The 19,532-nt window shown below is 35.7% G+C and overlaps 2 protein-coding genes and 2 long non-coding RNA genes across 5 annotated transcripts; 2 read left to right on the top strand and 2 right to left on the bottom strand.

Annotated features, from left to right (window-relative positions):
- Window positions 1-492: 492 nt before the first annotated feature.
- On the bottom strand, window positions 493-1,335 carry LOC140769168 (uncharacterized). Its single transcript, XR_012105866.1, has 3 exons — window positions 1,166-1,335; window positions 873-946; window positions 493-786 (listed from the first exon to the last, which is right to left on the bottom strand). It is a non-coding gene; the product is annotated as an uncharacterized lncRNA (long non-coding RNA).
- Window positions 1,336-3,134: 1,799 nt separating this feature from the next.
- Window positions 3,135-12,613, top strand: LOC140768846 (protein ROOT HAIR DEFECTIVE 3-like). Of its 2 annotated transcripts, XM_073109283.1 has the most exons (17): window positions 3,135-3,437; window positions 3,956-4,272; window positions 4,630-4,696; window positions 4,777-4,873; window positions 5,734-5,804; window positions 5,923-5,986; window positions 6,391-6,456; window positions 6,547-6,594; window positions 6,681-6,743; window positions 6,814-6,870; window positions 7,167-7,313; window positions 8,763-8,831; window positions 8,921-9,003; window positions 9,543-9,621; window positions 10,292-10,457; window positions 11,054-11,151; window positions 11,973-12,613. In XM_073109283.1, the coding sequence occupies exons 2-17, from the start codon at window positions 3,960-3,962 to the stop codon at window positions 12,351-12,353; spliced, it is 1,869 nt and encodes a 622-aa protein (XP_072965384.1). In that variant the 5' UTR covers window positions 3,135-3,437; window positions 3,956-3,959; the 3' UTR covers window positions 12,354-12,613. The 2 variants fall into 2 exon arrangements, with proteins under 2 accessions (XP_072965384.1, XP_072965383.1); XM_073109282.1 differs by lacking the exon at window positions 3,135-3,437 and having other exon boundaries at window positions 3,529-4,272.
- Window positions 12,614-14,129: 1,516 nt separating this feature from the next.
- Window positions 14,130-14,928, top strand: LOC140768346 (putative disease resistance protein RGA1). Its single transcript, XM_073108598.1, has 2 exons — window positions 14,130-14,517; window positions 14,633-14,928. The coding sequence occupies exons 1-2, from the start codon at window positions 14,130-14,132 to the stop codon at window positions 14,926-14,928; spliced, it is 684 nt and encodes a 227-aa protein (XP_072964699.1).
- Window positions 14,929-17,096: 2,168 nt separating this feature from the next.
- On the bottom strand, window positions 17,097-17,971 carry LOC140769175 (uncharacterized). The gene is made up of 3 exons (XR_012105867.1): window positions 17,802-17,971; window positions 17,509-17,582; window positions 17,097-17,422 (listed from the first exon to the last, which is right to left on the bottom strand). It is a non-coding gene; the product is annotated as an uncharacterized lncRNA (long non-coding RNA).
- Between the last annotated feature and the right edge of the window lie 1,561 nt (window positions 17,972-19,532).

The raw sequence follows: 19,532 nt of genomic DNA on the forward strand, positions 1-19,532 counted from the left end.
TTCATAACCTGCTAGATCTTGTAGTTCTCTATCATGCTAAGTTTATGTGGACATTTCCCTTTACTTCTCTGCTCTGGATCTTGAGCTACTGTCAAGCTGCATTGATCATTCTATGTACTTCCACCATGGAATTTGATAGTATAGGATTATACTCTCTCCTAAACTCTTACTTGCAAAGCAGTATGGCATTTAGATGTAAATTTTGTATTTTGTGTGCGTTAAACTCAAACAAATCATGATAGATGCCCATTGAGGATTTATGTGAAAGTATGACTTAGGGTCTTTTACAGCAAATCTTTTATAGTAAACATTGATGATCCTCTTATAGCAAACCAAGTTTCTGATTGCTTGACCTAAATAATGTGGCCTAAAGGAGGCCTTTTAAAACCCATTTAAGTAGAGAAGCCATTCATCATCAAAGTTCAAAATATTCCTTCAGATCTGGTTGCCTCTAGTGTAAGTGCTGCATTAGAGAATGTTGTCTGCATTAAGCCATCCATCAAAATTACAAAAGTTAATAGCTTATAACTGCACTTAGGAGGGAAAGTAATTGATAACTAAGGATATCAAAATTTTATTTGATGTCAAATTAAGTAAATGTTATCTATCAAATATTTATTCAATACAAATCAAGTAAATGTACTCCTCAAATTATTTGTCGTAGTGGTATCTCTTTATCATCATCTTTATTCCCCTCGAAAATTTGGTTTAGAATTAAGGCTAATCTGATACCAGCTTGTGCTATCCTCTTCTCCACAACAGGATAGCGAGAAAAGAAATAATCATCTGCATGTTTAGAAATTTGTTAAGAACTAGCTGAATGAGTGTAATTACTACTAAAAACTAAAGAGATTGAAAATACAATCACTCACCCCCTAATGTTGAATTCTGCTCAACATCTTTGTAAGCATAAGAACAAGCCAAGTGTACGCTCTCCGATGCATAACTGCGAGTCTTGTCGTAATTAGCTTTACTGTAGGTGCTAAATAGCTGAAGTAATCTATCTAAAAAGTTTTAATTAACATACAACAACAGTGCGTTAGATGTATGGTTTTCATCTTTAGGTAAATTTCCCATATTAATGTATAGTTTTCCTTGATCCAGAGATGAATTGAGGTGAACAAAAGAGTGTTGGAGAGTAGCTCCATCTAATCTTCATTTTTACCTGTTGGCACAAGTTGCTCTTTTGTTACAGCAATTTTCCCAGTTATCAATTTCATCAGACCATCCATCCTACAATACGAAATGCAAATCAATAAAAATAAGTACCTTTTTAGAAAGTAGTAAATTTAAAACTGTGATCGACGGCAAAAGGTGTGGCGGCTAGATGGAGAGATTGTGATTTGAGAGTGTGAATTAGGTTTAGGAACTTAGGGTTTACTTATATATATATATATATATAAAATAAGTTGGCAGGTTGACCCAACCCGTATATTTAAACGGATCAAACATGTTAAAATGGATTAGTAGTATAAACATGACCCAATTATCAAATAGGTTAGGCGGGTTGACTCATTTATGATCAGAACTTGATTATATTAAACTCAAACCCTATTATAAGCCGAGTTATCGTATTGAGTTATTGGTTTGGGTCAAATTTTGCCACTTCTACTTGTACATGCATCTTCTACTTATTAATTGATATTTATTGCTCATCTCTTGTATGAAATACCCCCATGAATTTAATCTAAGATATATGTGTAGATTTTGATAATTATGACATAAATCATAAGATAGAGGATATTGTTTTGTGGAGACTAGACTATGATAATAATAGTAAGATATTTATAAGGTAAGGTTATAGCTCTGGCAATACTCGATAACCTAGGATCATGACGTCTATTGAGCGGTGTGTTCATGTTTCTCACCATATGCGATGATTCTGTTATGTATGATAATTTGCTAGAGCGGTGATGATGAAGATAATATATAAACTTACGAGTAAGGTCCTTATTCTGATGGCCACAGACAACCAATCATATGCTATGTCGCGAGGCATATAAGAACGATATTACGACTAAAAGATTATTTCTCCCTTATTTTTATGTTTGTTATGTGAATTATGATTTATATAAGTATGTTGAGATATAATTATACATGACTTAATGTGAGTGTACCATGATAAAATAAGAAGTTAATTTAAGTTATGATATTAGTATGCATTCTTTGTATCTTGTGATTATGTGAAAATCCTTTGCAAATTATTTCAAATATGTTTATTTTATTCGTTAGTAATTACGAGTATATACTTAGTATATTCATTATGCATTTATATTGTTCTTTAGACTATATTGAATTATATTTGCTACGCTAGGTGCACACCATCTGCTGTGTAGTTTATACTTAGTAGAGAGACTTTTTCAATGCTTTTTTAAGACTTATAATCTACTTATTATTTATTTTATTTACTTATGGTCCACTTAGTGACAGAATAAGGAGAAATAAAAGTAAACAATCCCAAAATAAGAAATATGATAATCCAATGTACAATCAAATACGATGAAAAAAATAATAGTAAACTCACAAACTAAGAGTAAAATATAAATTTTTTTTTCTAATTTAATATAATCCTTAACCATCGAGTTGTGCGGGGCTCATAAATTAATAAAGATATGACTCAGTCAGTCCACCGCGGTCTTACCAAGTCATCCCACACATACTTCAGTGTTGGATTGCGTGAAATTACTCGTTATCTAGTTTTGCAACCAATGGGCAATGGCGTTTATGTTTTCGTACACAATGAGAGCAATGGGTACAAGTAGGGCTGTCAGGCTTGACGAGCAGCTCGGGCTCGACTCGGGTGAAGCTCGAGTCCGGCTCGGCTCGATCAGAGCTGAGCCGAGCCCGAGCCATTATAATAGGCTCGAAATTAATATCGAGCCGAGCCTGAGCTGGAGCCGGCTCGCTCAGGCTCGGCTCGATAGGCTCGATAGCCTGAGTCCCTATGACTAAGGACACGTGGCATAAGGAAATATTGCCACGTGTCCTTCACTAACTCATTCTCACCCGTAACCTACCTCAACATTCATCATCCTCACCTACCCCACCCTCACCTACCCCACCCTCATTAATTACTTCACATTTCCCATCACATCACCTTCCCCATCATCAATTCCCCCACCCTCACCTTCACTCTCACCCTCATCCACCCGATCACCTTCATTCTTCCCTCCCCGTCTCCTCCTCCTCCGTCGTCGGCCTCCTCCATTCGTCTCCGACTCCTTCGGCAAGCCGCCGCCCACGTCGCCACCGCCCACGTCGCAACCGCCCACGTCGCCACCGCCTTATCCTCTAATCGAGCTCGGTTAGGCTCAGCTCGAGCTCAGCTCGGGTTGAGCTGAGCCGAGCCTGAGCAACATTGTGAGGCTCGAAACTAATTTCGAGCCGAGCCTGAGCTAGAGCCGGCTCGCTCAGGCTCGGCTCGTTTACACCCCTAGGTACAAGTGGGCTAAGGATTGATCGATGCATAATTTGGATTCACGTAGGACCGACTTGCAAGTTAAGGGTCAGTCTTTCATGGCATCCAGCTCAAGTCGGTCTTTTCATCGCTTTCAGTACAGCGATGATGCGGAAAAGAATCTAAATTAAATTATGGAGCTATATAAGAAAGTAATATATACTACAAACAATAGCTTTCGCAATAAGTGCACTTTGCTACCTATTTAGTAAGGGTGAATGCTAGCCACACGTAATTTTACCTATTTATGGCTACAAGTATTCTAATTAGAAGTCAGTCTTCCATGGTATTTTGCTAGAGGAATTCACTTATCATCTAAACATCCTTGCATGCTGTCGAATAAACAAAGAATTGACCACGCTAAGCTAGCTTATAAATAGATACCTTGTTTTCCTCCTCAGTAGTTCAGCTCAGAGAAGAGAAAAAGGAAGAAAGCTAATTAATTAAACTTTGTTTCTTTGTTGTGCTCTACTTGACTTTCATGGACAATCTAATCAGTGTCATGAAATCGAGAGGAGAGTTTGGTGGTTTCAATCTCACGGATCCCAGCCGTGTCTTGGAAGAATTAGAGGCAGATGCTGCAGCCGAGACCACGGCGGCTGGTAGTCAAACCGGCAACGCTGTGGACACGACAAAGATAAGTAAATTTGTTCGTAGGTGGAATCTCAATGTTGCCAATAAACCTGCTCAGATGATCGAAGGTGATGGCACCTTCTGTCAATCCAAAGTGGAGGAGTTCGTTAAGTCTGCAACGAAGCTCTTGGGTCCTGGAGAGTCCTTTGCCGTTATATCCATCATCGGGCCTCAAAGCAGCGGTATTGTCCCTAGGATTAACATTAGATATCAGAAATGAGGTATTAAAGTATTCGCCATATATATATATATATTAAAATAGTGCCAAATCTTAAAAGAAAAAGTGGCCTGTCATTAGGATCCATAATTTTAAAAGCCGAAACAAGCTGGAATAGTTAAATGAGTATTAACTATATTTCACCAAATCCTCCACTCAGAAAGTTTTGGATTTCTTATTTTTAACACCTTCCTTGAAAAGAACATGGCAACTGAATTTTCTAACAAAGTAAGAAAAGCAGAAAAATCTTTGTACTTTGTGATGCTGCTTGCAGCTTATTTTTCGACTAATTTAACTTTTCTTGTTTACTTCTCTTATGCAGGAAAAAGTTATTTACTGAACAAGCTTTTTGATACCAAGTTTGATGTGATGAATGCTACCTTGGGGAGGTACCATTGATATTAGGAATCAAACTCTTTTCCTTTTAAACAAAAAAAGAACAGTCATGATATTTCTACCATGCATGCAGGGAACAAACTACAAAAGGGATATTGGTAGGACGATCTACTAAACCTTGCGCACTGATCATGGACGTAGAGGGTTCTGACGGGGGAGAAAGAGGCGAGGTACTTGTTTTTATCATTTGTAAGCTTTATTATGCATATACTTATGTAAGTTTAATTAAGCCCATAGCTCTTCTTGTAGTAGTTAATTTATATCTCTTTCTAGGAGAGTTTTGGGAGATAGGAGAGTTCTAATCCAAGTAAAATATGATTTAATATAAATTAATTTTAGAACCTAATTCAACTCAAAAGTTTAAACTATTTAAGGTGAGAACCTAATATTCTATATAAATTCTTTCATTTTTTTTTCTCATTTTTAATGTGAGACTAAACTCTTGTATGTGAGTCAACAATTTCTCCTTTCACATGTGAATTTGGATATCAATTGCTCTCCGTTAAGTCCAATTTACTACTTTTAACCAAGTCTCGTGCTTAATTTCTCTTCTGATCACCCAGCGTCCTCAAAAGTCCTCGGCTTTTCAATACTATTTAGGCGCTCTTAATGAGTGGTTGTAAACCCATTTATCCAAACATGCATGTCAATTTCATGCCCTTAAGACGAAAGATTTAGATTTGTTGATAAGAAGAACCTTGTTAGTTGAAGAACCGATGTAGCCTCAAGAAGTCTCCTCCAATAATCTTCTTCAACCACCCTAGAGATAGGGCATCGTAATATCTTCATAAACTATTATATATATCCCTAAAACATCTAACCTCATGACAAATATGTTCACTAGAACCGAAGAACATAATGATCTGGGGATATCTAGGAATCGGTGGTGGTAAAAAAAAGTATGCTGTTTTACCCCAAAAAAAAAATGAAATATTGTTTGTTTTGTCTCATATATTGATGTGTTTCTTTTCTTCAGGAATTTCTCATATGCAAACATTTGGGAATTAATTGTTTTCTCACTCTTTGTCAGGAAAATATATCATTTGAAAGGCAAAGCGCTCTTTTTGCATTGACAGTGTCAGATCTAATGATGGTTAACATGTTAGATCCTATTCCTGCTGTCTTGTTATTTTATGATAAAAATGTTGTGGGCCAATTTTCATTGGATTGTATTCTGGATGAGTTTGATTAATTAGTAATATTATGCATGCTTTCCTAGGTGGCAACATGATATTGGTCGGGAACAAGGTGCAGGTATTCCACTTCTTAAGACAGTATTTCAGGTAGCTGAATTTTTAATCTTAATCCCAGGAGAGCTATAATTAGCCCTTGAGAAATAATTTGCATGTTTGTGGTACCGTCTTCCAAATAAGGAGAGACAATCTGATTGAAATCAAATTCCTATTAGATCTCATATATATAATACTTCTTATCTTTCTCTCATGTGTATCTTTTAAAAGAGATAATCTAATGGAAATTAGATCTCTTCTATATTTGTGACATAATACGATCGAATTAAAATTTGATAAAAAAAAAAGGTGTCTTTGGAATTAAGTCCACATATATGAAGAGAGTGCAACGAATTTCAATCTAAGTTAGTACTATTTAACGGCATTATATAGGGAGGAGAATTAGGCTGATAGAATGGATTTTTCCTAATCCCACTTTCTAACGCAATATATGGCAGGAAAGAGTAAAACTTGATCCAGGTAGAACAAAAATGCTCGTCGTCATACGTGACTACGATGAGGAGGTTTGCATTTGATATAAGTTATCATCACCAATGCTTATGTCCATACAAGTTCAATCTACTTGACGTACCATAACTTGTTTTCTCTTCCAGACACCACTCGATTGGTTGAAGAACGCAATAGAAACGAAGATGGAAGATGTACCACTGCTAGATCTCTCTTCGATATACAAGTTTATTCAGGCATATCATAACTAATTAATAACGTTTACGAGTGATTCCTGCAGCTATGGAAGTCAGTACACGATCGACCTGATGAGCCGGCCGTTCGATTTAGCGACTATATTCAGGTGAGTAAACACTAACTTGTGGTTTCTGATTGCTCTCACATTTTCTTCACCTAGTTACCTTGATGTGAAGGTGATGGTTGAAGCTTTGCCGCACAACAAATTTCTAAGCCGAAAGTTTGGAGAAGGGGTACGTAGTCTAGAAATAATAGCTTCATTGCCATCTTCCTCGACATTGATGAAAAGCATAGAAAGATGATAGCTTATAACATGCAAAAGTGGACCTGCTGACACAAACATACAAAACTAAAATCTTCTCCATTTTACTTCAGCATCATTTGTTTAATATAGTAAACATCAAAACGAACAATTGTTACCACTTAATCGCGAAATGCATGATGCTCGGAATGTACCTGTAACGCCCATACGGCCATAGCTATCTGACTAAATTTCACCAAAATCTTTTGCCTTCTTTTCTTTGCGCAGATCACGAAGCTCAGGGAGTTGATTGCCAAGGAAGCTGTTGCGGGGCTCCGTCATGACAAGGTCACCGCTTCAGGATTTTCTATCAGTGCAAAGAACATATGGGAAACAATTCGACAGAACAAGCAACTCGATCTTCCTGGCAACAGGGTAATCCGATTTTCATGTTATTTCTGATTTATTATTATTCTATCGGCTATTTTCTAGTGGGACAAGAAATCTGATCCAAAATAAGTAAATTAATTAATTTAAACTTACAGATTACAGAATGTAAAATCTGTATAGTCGAGTTTAACATTGGACACTATCTCCTTAAGGCTAATTCGCCCTCCATCAATTGCTTCTAAAACAGTGAACATTGTCTCTCAAGATACAACTACTATCTTGCACTTGAAAGAAAACAGTGATGCGATTCGGATCTGATCAGATTAATTTATGAGGACATTGGGCTCGATTGATCGAGTCTATTTATTTTTTAATCATTTCATTATGTAAGCCTTTAAGGCAAATCTAGTTTAGTCATGTGAGACATTAAGGCAAGTCGAAATAAGTCATAACAGCCTCTAAGGCAAATCTAGTTAAGTCAAGTAAGCATTTAAGACAAATCCAATTAAATCATATAACCTTTCAAGACAAATCCTAATTCGAGTCGTGTCAGCCTTTCGGGCTAGTCCTAGTGGGACTCGTTGTAACCTCTAAGCATTGAGAATTAATTGAGTTTAGTTATTTTCTTATTACCGTATTTACCATTTTATCGTAGTCGTTAGATTGTCTTTACCTTTCTAGTAGTAGATCATTGCCGTAGAACCTCCAAAGTTTTTAAACCCTAGCCACTACCTTTCTCCAGCAGCCACCTTACCCTACCGTCGTCCACCACCACCTTGGCGGTTCGCCACCCTCTGACGACCCCGCAACGTTAGACATTTACCGTTCTACCCCGTTCTAATCTATCTCCACTATTTTATTTAACTTTTCATCCCGACCTCTGATTTAGGAGAAATCAGATCAATTGGAATCCTAACTCATGAATGGATGCACCATTTTAAGTCTGAACCAAATAACAGTTTCAAAGTGAAGGGATACACTACTTCGGGTTCAACCAATTCTATTGTTCTAATCGAAGGGACACACCACTTCGACTTCAAGTTCAACCAACCGAACCAAATCATATTCGAACATGTATTAGGCAAAAATTAAATTTAGTTAAATTTAGACTTGACTTGCGCGTGCGAACCGAGCCAAGCTAAGCCGGGCAGCGCGCATGTGTTCCCAAAGCCCAAAAGAAGTTTGACATTTATATACTATACTAACATTTCTCAAATATCCAATATGATACTAAACTCATTGTTTTTTTTATTATCATGATACCCACTTTAGAGTTAATTTTTATTCACTCATTTTTATAGATTTGAATAAGTGAATATATGACAATAAAATACTCTTTGAGCTAAATTAAATCCACTATTAATCCATCATTAATAATGTGTAGTCCACGTTTAAAACTTAGCTCAAATTTAATAAAAATTTATATTAAATACATAATATTTTTAACATAAATGGCTTCAACTAATTGCTACACTTGCGTGCATGTACCTTAAGGTCATGGTATCTACCTACTTCTGCGATAAGTATAGGAAGGAGTGTCTTGATGCTGTGGTCTTACAAGAGGTACTTTTTGTGCTCCAGTTTGGTTCAAAATGGTTATTTGCTAGTAAGGCTCGTTGTTGATCTTCCATCTTCTTCATTGTATGAGTTAGGGTTATCCGCTGCTGAATGAAGTTAATTCTTCAGATGAATTCATTGTAAAACTGGAGAGTCTTCTGGATGAACGTTTGAAACGGTGAGTCATTCCAACTAGAGAAGTATATGATAGTGCTTTATATACTTTATTAGCACCTCTGAGCTCGATCATGCTTATCTTCTCTGGTGGAGATACGAGGGAATACTACACCTTTTTAACACGGATAAGGATTTTCTTTTAGAAATTTGATGACAAATATAAGGATCACTTGTAGTAGTTTTTTTTGTGTGTGTGTGTGTGTATGGTTTAACAAAATCAACAAGAATAGGGGAAAAAAGAGAACCATTTGGTAAAAAGTGAAATGATTGAATGTAACCTACAACTACAATAAACACACACAGGGGGTGGAAAACAGGGGAAGAAAGAATCTCTTTTTGTCAATTGTTCTTTCCCGGCCATGGGAACTAGAGTGTGATGAGTAGCCAAGGATCGTCTCTTTCTGTCTCACAAACACACTCTGGATAACCAACCTTGTAGCATAATTCCTAACAGCAAATATCCCTACATTTAGAATTTGTTATTATGTGGAGATTCAAGGCAACTCCATTAATTTTTTTTTTTCAATTTTTATTTTGTAGATATGATACACTGACTAAGATGTATGATGAAACTCAGAGGGCCACAAAACGCAAAGAATTGGAGGAAGGAATTCTGCAAGTAAGATGCTATTCTTATTTTGCATGTCAAATTTATTCCCAATATATGTAGATATAGTATTAATTATTTTTTATTCTTTGCTTTTGTAATTTTATAAATACATCGGCCTGATGGTTGCTTCTGACTGACCAAAATTGCAATAAATTAAGCAAGAAATGATCATTTGATTAGTCTAAAGTCTAATCATATGTATAGCGTTTTGTTCTCTCTGCTTATGCGTATTTGGATCTGACATTGTTGTTCTTAGATTCTATGATTTTAATCTCATTAGGCTTGGTTTCCTACTATACTTCTAGGAGACAGTAGTACCTGAAGCGATATAATCTTACAAGAATATGTATATTCATGTATAGTATGTTTTTTCCCTCAATTACTTGATACTATGCATATATAATGTTCTTGAGCCAAAAATTTAGATGAGTGGATGTAATCAATCAAGCAAGCACCCCAGTTGTCTACAGAAAAAAAAAATGGTCGTTTAGTTTGATCTTTCTTTAAAAAAGATATAAGTTAATTCATCTACATGGGGTTGTTAATTCGTTGCATTAATACCCAAAGAAGGCTAATGTGGACTTCAAGAGACTAATTATCTTCATACTATCTGTTCATTTTTATTATATTACTGCCTTAATAATATTTTATTTTTATTATTTCTTCTTTATTTCCTCAGCTCGTGGAGTCTTTTGCCCGAAATTTGTTGAATGAAATGCGTTTGAAATTTGTTCGTGAGAGTGCGAAAAAAGTTGCTGCTGAATTAAGCAAAGCAGATGACCCCGAAAAGGAAGTCGATGCTTTAGTTCACACCTTCTTGGAATTATTTACGAAATCATGCGAAGGTAACTCTGGTTTTATGCAGTTATACAACACACTTTATATATATATATATATAATCATGCGAAGGTAACTTTGATTATTAGATCGGCCTTTAAGATCAAAGAAAAGGATTCAACTCGAATAAAAGAAAATATGCAGTGCGATAGCAATCAATATATGGGATGATTGTGGTAAAATTAGGCTGCAGATCATCTTTTTCAAACAAATCATCTTGAAGATTTCCCTTAGCGAGTCATCACTTCTTAAAGAGCAAAGTAGGTTACCTTAGAATGTAAAAATATAAAACTCATTATTCTCTAGCAATTTAAACTTTTAGAGCAGATGATAAGTTAATAGATATTAATATGCTACTTCACCATTCTCATCATCCTATTTCCTTTTTTTATTCTGCGTGCATATCAAGATAATTTTTTTTAAAAAAAAAAAAAAAACTTCTACTAGGAGAGATTAGTAACTTCTACTTGAATACTTGTTCTGTTTCAAGAAAGATTTTGATCACATTCCAGTTTGATTTCTCATTGGCTATATCACAATTTGGATCTACGCTACAAGAAGTCTCAGATAGCAGTTTCTCCATAACGGAATTGTTGGATTACAGGGTTGAGCTCGAGATACAAATCTCTATGCTCAGATAGTTATATTGCAGTTGAAAAAGAGCTGAAATATCGTGCTAAAGCCACAGCACTAGACATAAAGGTATGCTTCTTTGTTCACTTTTCATTTATGTACGACTTTGCTGACTGTTTGGTCTCTTATCTTTATTTTATTAGCTGTCCAAATCTTGATAACTATGCTGCGGAAAAAACAGTGCTGTTTAGAATGAAATTCTGTAATGAGGTGATGACTTCTTCCAATTAGAAACAACATAAGAGTGAGTTAAAGAAAGATGATATGCAACTAGTACCCCATATTGCTGCATGCTTGCAGGCATAATACTTTAATTTGTAGTACGTGTCTCCAGCTTATCTTTCTCTCACTTTCTCTTCTTCTGTATAAAACTTGAAACCTACCATCTAAAGATAGTTCCTGTATAGTCACTGCCTTCTTATTGCTAATCATTTTTTTTTCTTTCTTTTCTGAAAGAGGTAGCATATAGTAAAGAAAGCTGAATTTTTAAAAGTAGATAAATTTATTGCATCATAAATTATGAATGTTTTCTAGGTGCACCTACATCTTTAGTTTCTGGAAAGCTAATACTATCAAGCAATTTTTCTTGTTAGAGACTAGAGAAATATATGCAACATGTGTTCCCAGAATTATAGGTATGCATGATCCAATTGACCCTTGTATTACACGCAAGCATTATTGTAACTCATAGATCTCTTGTAAGCCACCGATTATTTTGTGTTCTTTCAATTCAGCTACCAATCTACTCAATCAGTCATCGGAGCTTTCTGTTTTCTTTGTTTCTTGAGACGGAGGGGAGAAAGAAACTATCTGGGAGGGCAATGTAAATATTGTCCGAACTGTTGGCTGCTTCAAACTTTCTTCTAACAAGAACCATTTCTTGCTTGCAGGAGCAACGCGCGAAAGAGGAGCTCGACCGTGCAAGACAGGAAGTTGAACTGGCAAGACTGGAAACCGTACGTGCGAAAGACGAAGTTGAACGTTTATCTAAACAACGAGAGGAAGATCGACAGAGACAAGAAAATTATGAGAGAAAATTCGCGGAGTTGGAACGTGCTATAGCGGAAGCTGCACGGGCAAGAAAGGAAGCTGAAAACGCAATGGAGGAAGCTAAACGTGAAGCGCAAAAGGCCAAAGAACAAGCTGGATCTAGAGCTCAAGACGCAAGATCACAACGTTCATTATTCAGATCGATGTTATATGAAACTGCTAGATCTATTCTCAATATGACTGGCTTGTCAGACTTAGCAGATGCTATTATTCCTGAGTAAGATGATTGCCCGACGAATGCACGGCCTGTTCTAAAACGGGTATCGAATTAAGTAGGATCAATCCCAAAATAAGGCAACTGCAGACTCGTCCTGCCGTGTGCGACTTTGTTGTTCATCTTTTGACTTGCTTTCTCTACTTGTCAGTTGTGTTGCTTGAGATTTATCGTTTTTCAAGTTATTGTTGCCTGCAGTAAGAACATATGGTGTGTATGCAAATGTTTTATTAATTTGAATCTGTATGCAAATTATTATTATTATTATTGTTGTTGTTGTTGTTGTTATTACTTCTTGTATCTTCAATTTCGCCATCATCATAATTGTTTTTGTTTGTTTTCTATAGGAAGGATGGCCATTAAGTTATATCAAGAGATCTTATACTTCGAGCTAAGTCAATAAGTCTATCCAACTCTATCAGGAGCCATTCCAATGCCCTGTTTAGAACAGGATTGGATTGGACAAATGGATTTCTGATTCTGTACCTACTTAATTACAGAAATCCTACTTGTAAATAATGTTTACTCAGGAGAGTTCGATCCAATTTTTACTTATCTTTGGATCAAGTTTGAACTATTATCGACTTGAGAAGAGATTTAACTTTTGGTTTCTTTGCTCTCGCTCTAAACCCTGCTGTCAAGCTGCATTGGTCATTCTATGTACTGTTACCATAGAATTTGACGGTATAGGACTAATACTCTATTAGTTCTTATAATTATAAAAAGATGTGACGCTTCACCTATGTAATATTAAAATTATTTATGCAAGATGTATGCTGTAATTTTTAATAATATACGTATTGAGATTTTAAAAAAAATATCAAGCATTATATATGTAATTTATACACTTCGTTTATGTAAAAAGTAAACTTTAATTTTTAACAATGTGTGCATCGTAATTAAAAGAGTAAATTAGTCTAAAAGTGAAGAAAATCTGAATTTGCAATTCGATAATATTTCTGCTAATTAGTAAACTAAAATACTTTTTACGGCAAATTATCTATTTTTCTTTTATTTTTACATAACTATCTAAATCTTTTATAAGAAATTAGTTTCCTATTGATTTTTCTTGCAAATAACTCCAATATTATTTTCTAATTCTCTGTCATCTTTTGTTAGATATTACATCAACCGAACTTAGTGTTGTTCTTAACCATTAGATTAATGTAATTTCTATCTAATAGTTTGCTTAATTGCTCCCGCTTTTTTTCTTTTTTTCTTTTTTTTGCCAATTTCCAAATCCCAACCGCTTCGTGATATCAACGGCTTTCCATCCCCGATCTCCTTCTCTTCCTCTTCCCCTTCCCGTCACTTGCGATTTTCCACGCGCCATTTGCTTTCCCAATGGAAGAAGCTGGGTTTACGAAAGAGCTGTGCATTCCGTCTGTTTGGGTTTATGTCTCAATGAAGTTTAAAGTGGAGGAAATCTTGAGGAAGATCATCGAATGTGTGTACAAGAGAAGAGTGTTATCTCCCTCATATCAAACTAATGCAGCAAGGGATTAGCACCATATTTTCTTATAACATAGAAGAAGTTTCTGCTCGTTCTAATGACGTCTGGAATGAAGAAGTCAACAAATGGGAGATGTTAACAGAATTTTGCTAACCTTAAGTCACATAAGCTGCAGGTGTTACAGCTGAAACATTCATGACCAATATTTTGTTAAAAATAAGCTATAATGATAATTTTTGAAAGAGTGAAAAGATTCTGATGGCAATTATAATATTTTAATAATCTAGCGATTTCTTGTCGAGTGATAACCATGTCGCCTTCAGTTATAAGATGGTCCATAGGATAAAAGAGATGATGAAGAGACTTGGTGAAATTTTAGAGGAAAAGGGAAGGTTTCAATTGGCGGAGGGATCCGTCCTCGTAGAGAAAGCTGATGAAAGGGAGTCCTTTTTGGCTTTTGATGAATGCGAGGTTTATGGGAGAGACGAAGATAGGGAGAGGATAGTTGATTTCCTTCTTCACAAGGACACTGAGAAGAAGTTATCTGTGCTTCCTATTGTTGGGTTGGGAGGATTGGGTAAGACCACTCTTGCTCAGCTCATCATTAATGACCAGTGGATCAGGGATCATTTCCAGCCTCCAACATGCATTCCACCGATTTGGGTTTATGTCTCGATGAAGTTTAAAGTCAAGGAAATCTTGAGGAAGATCATCGAATGTGTTTCAAGGAAAGAATGTTATCTCTCTTAGATTGAACCAATGCAACAAGAGATTAGCACCAATGTTTTCTCGAAAGAAGTTTCTGCTCATTCTGGATGACGTCTGGAATGAAGATTTCACCAAATGGGAGATGCTACAAAATGTGCTTAGTTGTGGTGGCTTAGGAAGTAAAATTATAGTAACAACACGCAGCGAACAAGTGGCGAGGATTATGAGCACCCTTGAGCCACATAGGCTGCAGGGGTTACGGTCTGAAGATTGTTGGAAATTATTCAGGCAAAGAGCATTTCGCAGTAGGTCAAACAGGAATGACCCAAGATTGGAGAATATAGGAAGGGAAATTGTTGATAAATGTGGAGGCTCGCCTCTTGCAGCAAAGGCTCTGGGATGCTTAATGGGCTCCAGTTGAGGGGAAGTTGAATGGTCTGCTATTAGAGATAGTGAAATTTAGGAAATGCCTGATGATGGGGCTAACATATTACCATCCCTAAGATTGAGTTATCTGCATTTGCCATCTAATCTGAAGTAATGCTTTGTATATTTGTTCACTGGTACCAAAAGGTTATAGATTCCATAGAATGAAATTTGTCTCTCTTTCTATTGTCTCTGTTACTTTTATTCTAAAAATTACTTGTATGGAGATGTTTAATTCATGATTAGAACTTGTCTATTACTATTCTATCAACGTTAACATTTCATTGAATTTTTTTTTTCAAAACTTGGATTAGTTTTCCATCACTATTCCTCTTTGTTATATTTGGGGTGAAGATTTTGCTTCCAGTTCCTTTACCCATTTGAGTATTTGCACAACAAGGAGTGCAGCATCTCACTACCCTCCAGTAGTTGCATATATCTGACTGTTCTGACTTGGAACCTCTGCCTGGAAAGTCGTTGGAGAGCTGTAGCTAGGAGTTAATCAGTCAGCATAAGAGTACTATGAACAAGGAAACGTGTTATCAGCATGGAGCCCATGAGAATCACCTAGAGTTGAACAGGCCACCGAAGGCGGATATCAAACATCATCACCTGAATCAGGTGTATGAGAAGGAATGCGGCACCTCACCACCCTCCAACCGTTGCATATATCTTGTTGTTCTGAATTGGAATCTCTGCCTGCCGGTTCCATGCAGCACCATCTCCCTTCCCTCAGGACTCTGACTCTCCGTGACATGAGAAAACTGATGACATTGGGGGGAGGAAGGCGAGCAAAAGAAGGGCCTTCTGAACGATTTAAGTTATCTAAAGACTTTACTTCTTCTGCGTTAGATACTACATTAAGCATTTCTGGTTGTGATAATATTCTAGGATTATAAGCCAGCATAATCATGGAATCACTTGGATAGATTTATTCTAGAAGATGTAACATCCATTATTTCCATTATCACAGCTAATCTCATATTACTGCCAACTAAAGATCTCCAAGTGCAATCCATTTATTAATCAAGTGCTTCCCAAATGAATGGGTTCACTAATGGTTTATAATTATGAGGTTCTGCATGAAAAAGGCATAAATAACAGTGTTGCGATTAATTCTTCGCATGTCCATGATACATAGTTTCACTATGTCACATAATGAGTGTTTTCTCAACAAAATTTGGCGAGTTCCCTTTTGAGCATTGTGATTTTCTTTGCAAGGATGTCATGTGATTTTCTTTGCAAGGATGTCATTGTTCTTACTTCAATTTCTGACAACTTGTTTACTGATTTTCCACCCAAACTCTTAGGCTATGTAAATTTCAATGTGTCGAACATTTTAGTTCAGCATGGCATTTTAATTTAGCTCTCCAGTTGTATAAATTCCTGACTACTTGTTTAATCTTGTGTACAAATAATTGTATTCCATCAGTATAACTGGAATCATTTTATCCAATTGTATTGGTTCGCTCTAACAAATAGAACCCAGTCACTTGCATCCTTTTGAAGATAAAACTTTTTTCTAGGAAAGTTAGGTGGTTTTGTTAGATTGGATCCAGAGTTTCAGAACAGACCAGAACCTAATAGTTGAGAAAAACTACTGTGAATATATGATGCAGGACAATGAGTTGTAATTACTTGGACTAGATTTTAGATCAATACAGTTGCATATGTCTGCTACTATTATGCATCTATTGTAGTGCTTCATAACCTGCTAGATCTTGTAGTTCTCTATCATGCTAAGTTTATGTGGACATTTCCCTTTACTTCTCTGCTCTGGATCTTGAGCTACTGTCAAGCTGCATTGATCATTCTATGTACTTCCACCATGGAATTTGATAGTATAGGATTATACTCTCTCCTAAACTCTTACTTGCAAAGCAGTATGGCATTTAGATGTAAATTTTGTATTTTGTGTGCGTTAAACTCAAACAAATCATGATAGATGCCCATTGAGGATTTATGTGAAAGTATGACTTAGGGTCTTTTACAGCAAATCTTTTATAGTAAACATTGATGATCCTCTTATAGCAAACCAAGTTTCTGATTGCTTGACCTAAATAATGTGGCCTAAAGGAGGCCTTTTAAAACCCATTTAAGTAGAGAAGCCATTCATCATCAAAGTTCAAAATATTCCTTCAGATCTGGTTGCCTCTAGTGTAAGTGCTGCATTAGAGAATGTTGTCTGCATTAAGCCATCCATCAAAATTACAAAAGTTAATAGCTTATAACTGCACTTAGGAGGGAAAGTAATTGATAACTAAGGATATCAAAATTTTATTTGATGTCAAATTAAGTAAATGTTATCTATCAAATATTTATTCAATACAAATCAAGTAAATGTACTCCTCAAATTATTTGTCGTAGTGGTATCTCTTTATCATCATCTTTATTCCCCTCGAAAATTTGGTTTAGAATTAAGGCTAATCTGATACCAGCTTGTGCTATCCTCTTCTCCACAACAGGATAGCGAGAAAAGAAATAATCATCTGCATGTTTAGAAATTTGTTAAGAACTAGCTGAATGAGTGTAATTACTACTAAAAACTAAAGAGATTGAAAATACAATCACTCACCCCCTAATGTTGAATTCTGCTCAACATCTTTGTAAGCATAAGAACAAGCCAAGTGTACGCTCTCCGATGCATAACTGCGAGTCTTGTCGTAATTAGCTTTACTGTAGGTGCTAAATAGCTGAAGTAATCTATCTAAAAAGTTTTAATTAACATACAACAACAGTGCGTTAGATGTATGGTTTTCATCTTTAGGTAAATTTCCCATATTAATGTATAGTTTTCCTTGATCCAGAGATGAATTGAGGTGAACAAAAGAGTGTTGGAGAGTAGCTCCATCTAATCTTCATTTTTACCTGTTGGCACAAGTTGCTCTTTTGTTACAGCAATTTTCCCAGTTATCAATTTCATCAGACCATCCATCCTACAATACGAAATGCAAATCAATAAAAATAAGTACCTTTTTAGAAAGTAGTAAATTTAAAACTGTGATCGACGGCAAAAGGTGTGGCGGCTAGATGGAGAGATTGTGATTTGAGAGTGTGAATTAGGTTTAGGAACTTAGGGTTTACTTATATATATATATATATATAAAATAAGTTGGCAGGTTGACCCAACCCGTATATTTAAACGGATCAAACATGTTAAAATGGATTAGTAGTATAAACATGACCCAATTATCAAATAGGTTAGGCGGGTTGACTCATTTATGATCAGAACTTGATTATATTAAACTCAAACCCTATTATAAGCCGAGTTATCGTATTGAGTTATTGGTTTGGGTCAAATTTTGCCACTTCTACTTGTACATGCATCTTCTACTTATTAATTGATATTTATTGCTCATCTCTTGTATGAAATACCCCCATGAATTTAATCTAAGATATATGTGTAGATTTTGATAATTATGACATAAATCATAAGATAGAGGATATTGTTTTGTGGAGACTAGACTATGATAATAATAGTAAGATATTTATAAGGTAAGGTTATAGCTCTGGCAATACTCGATAACCTAGGATCATGACGTCTATTGAGCGGTGTGTTCATGTTTCTCACCATATGCGATGATTCTGTTATGTATGATAATTTGCTAGAGCGGTGATGATGAAGATAATATATAAACTTACGAGTAAGGTCCTTATTCTGATGGCCACAGACAACCAATCATATGCTATGTCGCGAGGCATATAAGAACGATATTACGACTAAAAGATTATTTCTCCCTTATTTTTATGTTTGTTATGTGAATTATGATTTATATAAGTATGTTGAGATATAATTATACATGACTTAATGTGAGTGTACCATGATAAAATAAGAAGTTAATTTAAGTTATGATATTAGTATGCATTCTTTGTATCTTGTGATTATGTGAAAATCCTTTGCAAATTATTTCAAATATGTTTATTTTATTCGTTAGTAATTACGAGTATATACTTAGTATATTCATTATGCATTTATATTGTTCTTTAGACTATATTGAATTATATTTGCTACGCTAGGTGCACACCATCTGCTGTGTAGTTTATACTTAGTAGAGAGACTTTTTCAATGCTTTTTTAAGACTTATAATCTACTTATTATTTATTTTATTTACTTATGGTCCACTTAGTGACAGAATAAGGAGAAATAAAAGTAAACAATCCCAAAATAAGAAATATGATAATCCAATGTACAATCAAATACGATGAAAAAAATAATAGTAAACTCACAAACTAAGAGTAAAATATAAATTTTTTTTTCTAATTTAATATAATCCTTAACCATCGAGTTGTGCGGGGCTCATAAATTAATAAAGATATGACTCAGTCAGTCCACCGCGGTCTTACCAAGTCATCCCACACATACTTCAGTGTTGGATTGCGTGAAATTACTCGTTATCTAGTTTTGCAACCAATGGGCAATGGCGTTTATGTTTTCGTACACAATGAGAGCAATGGGTACAAGTAGGGCTGTCAGGCTTGACGAGCAGCTCGGGCTCGACTCGGGTGAAGCTCGAGTCCGGCTCGGCTCGATCAGAGCTGAGCCGAGCCCGAGCCATTATAATAGGCTCGAAATTAATATCGAGCCGAGCCTGAGCTGGA

This window comes from Typha angustifolia, chromosome 10 (assembly GCF_048772165.1).
Source record: "Typha angustifolia cultivar Huaian chromosome 10, ASM4877216v1, whole genome shotgun sequence".
Lineage (NCBI taxonomy): Eukaryota > Viridiplantae > Streptophyta > Magnoliopsida > Poales > Typhaceae > Typha > Typha angustifolia.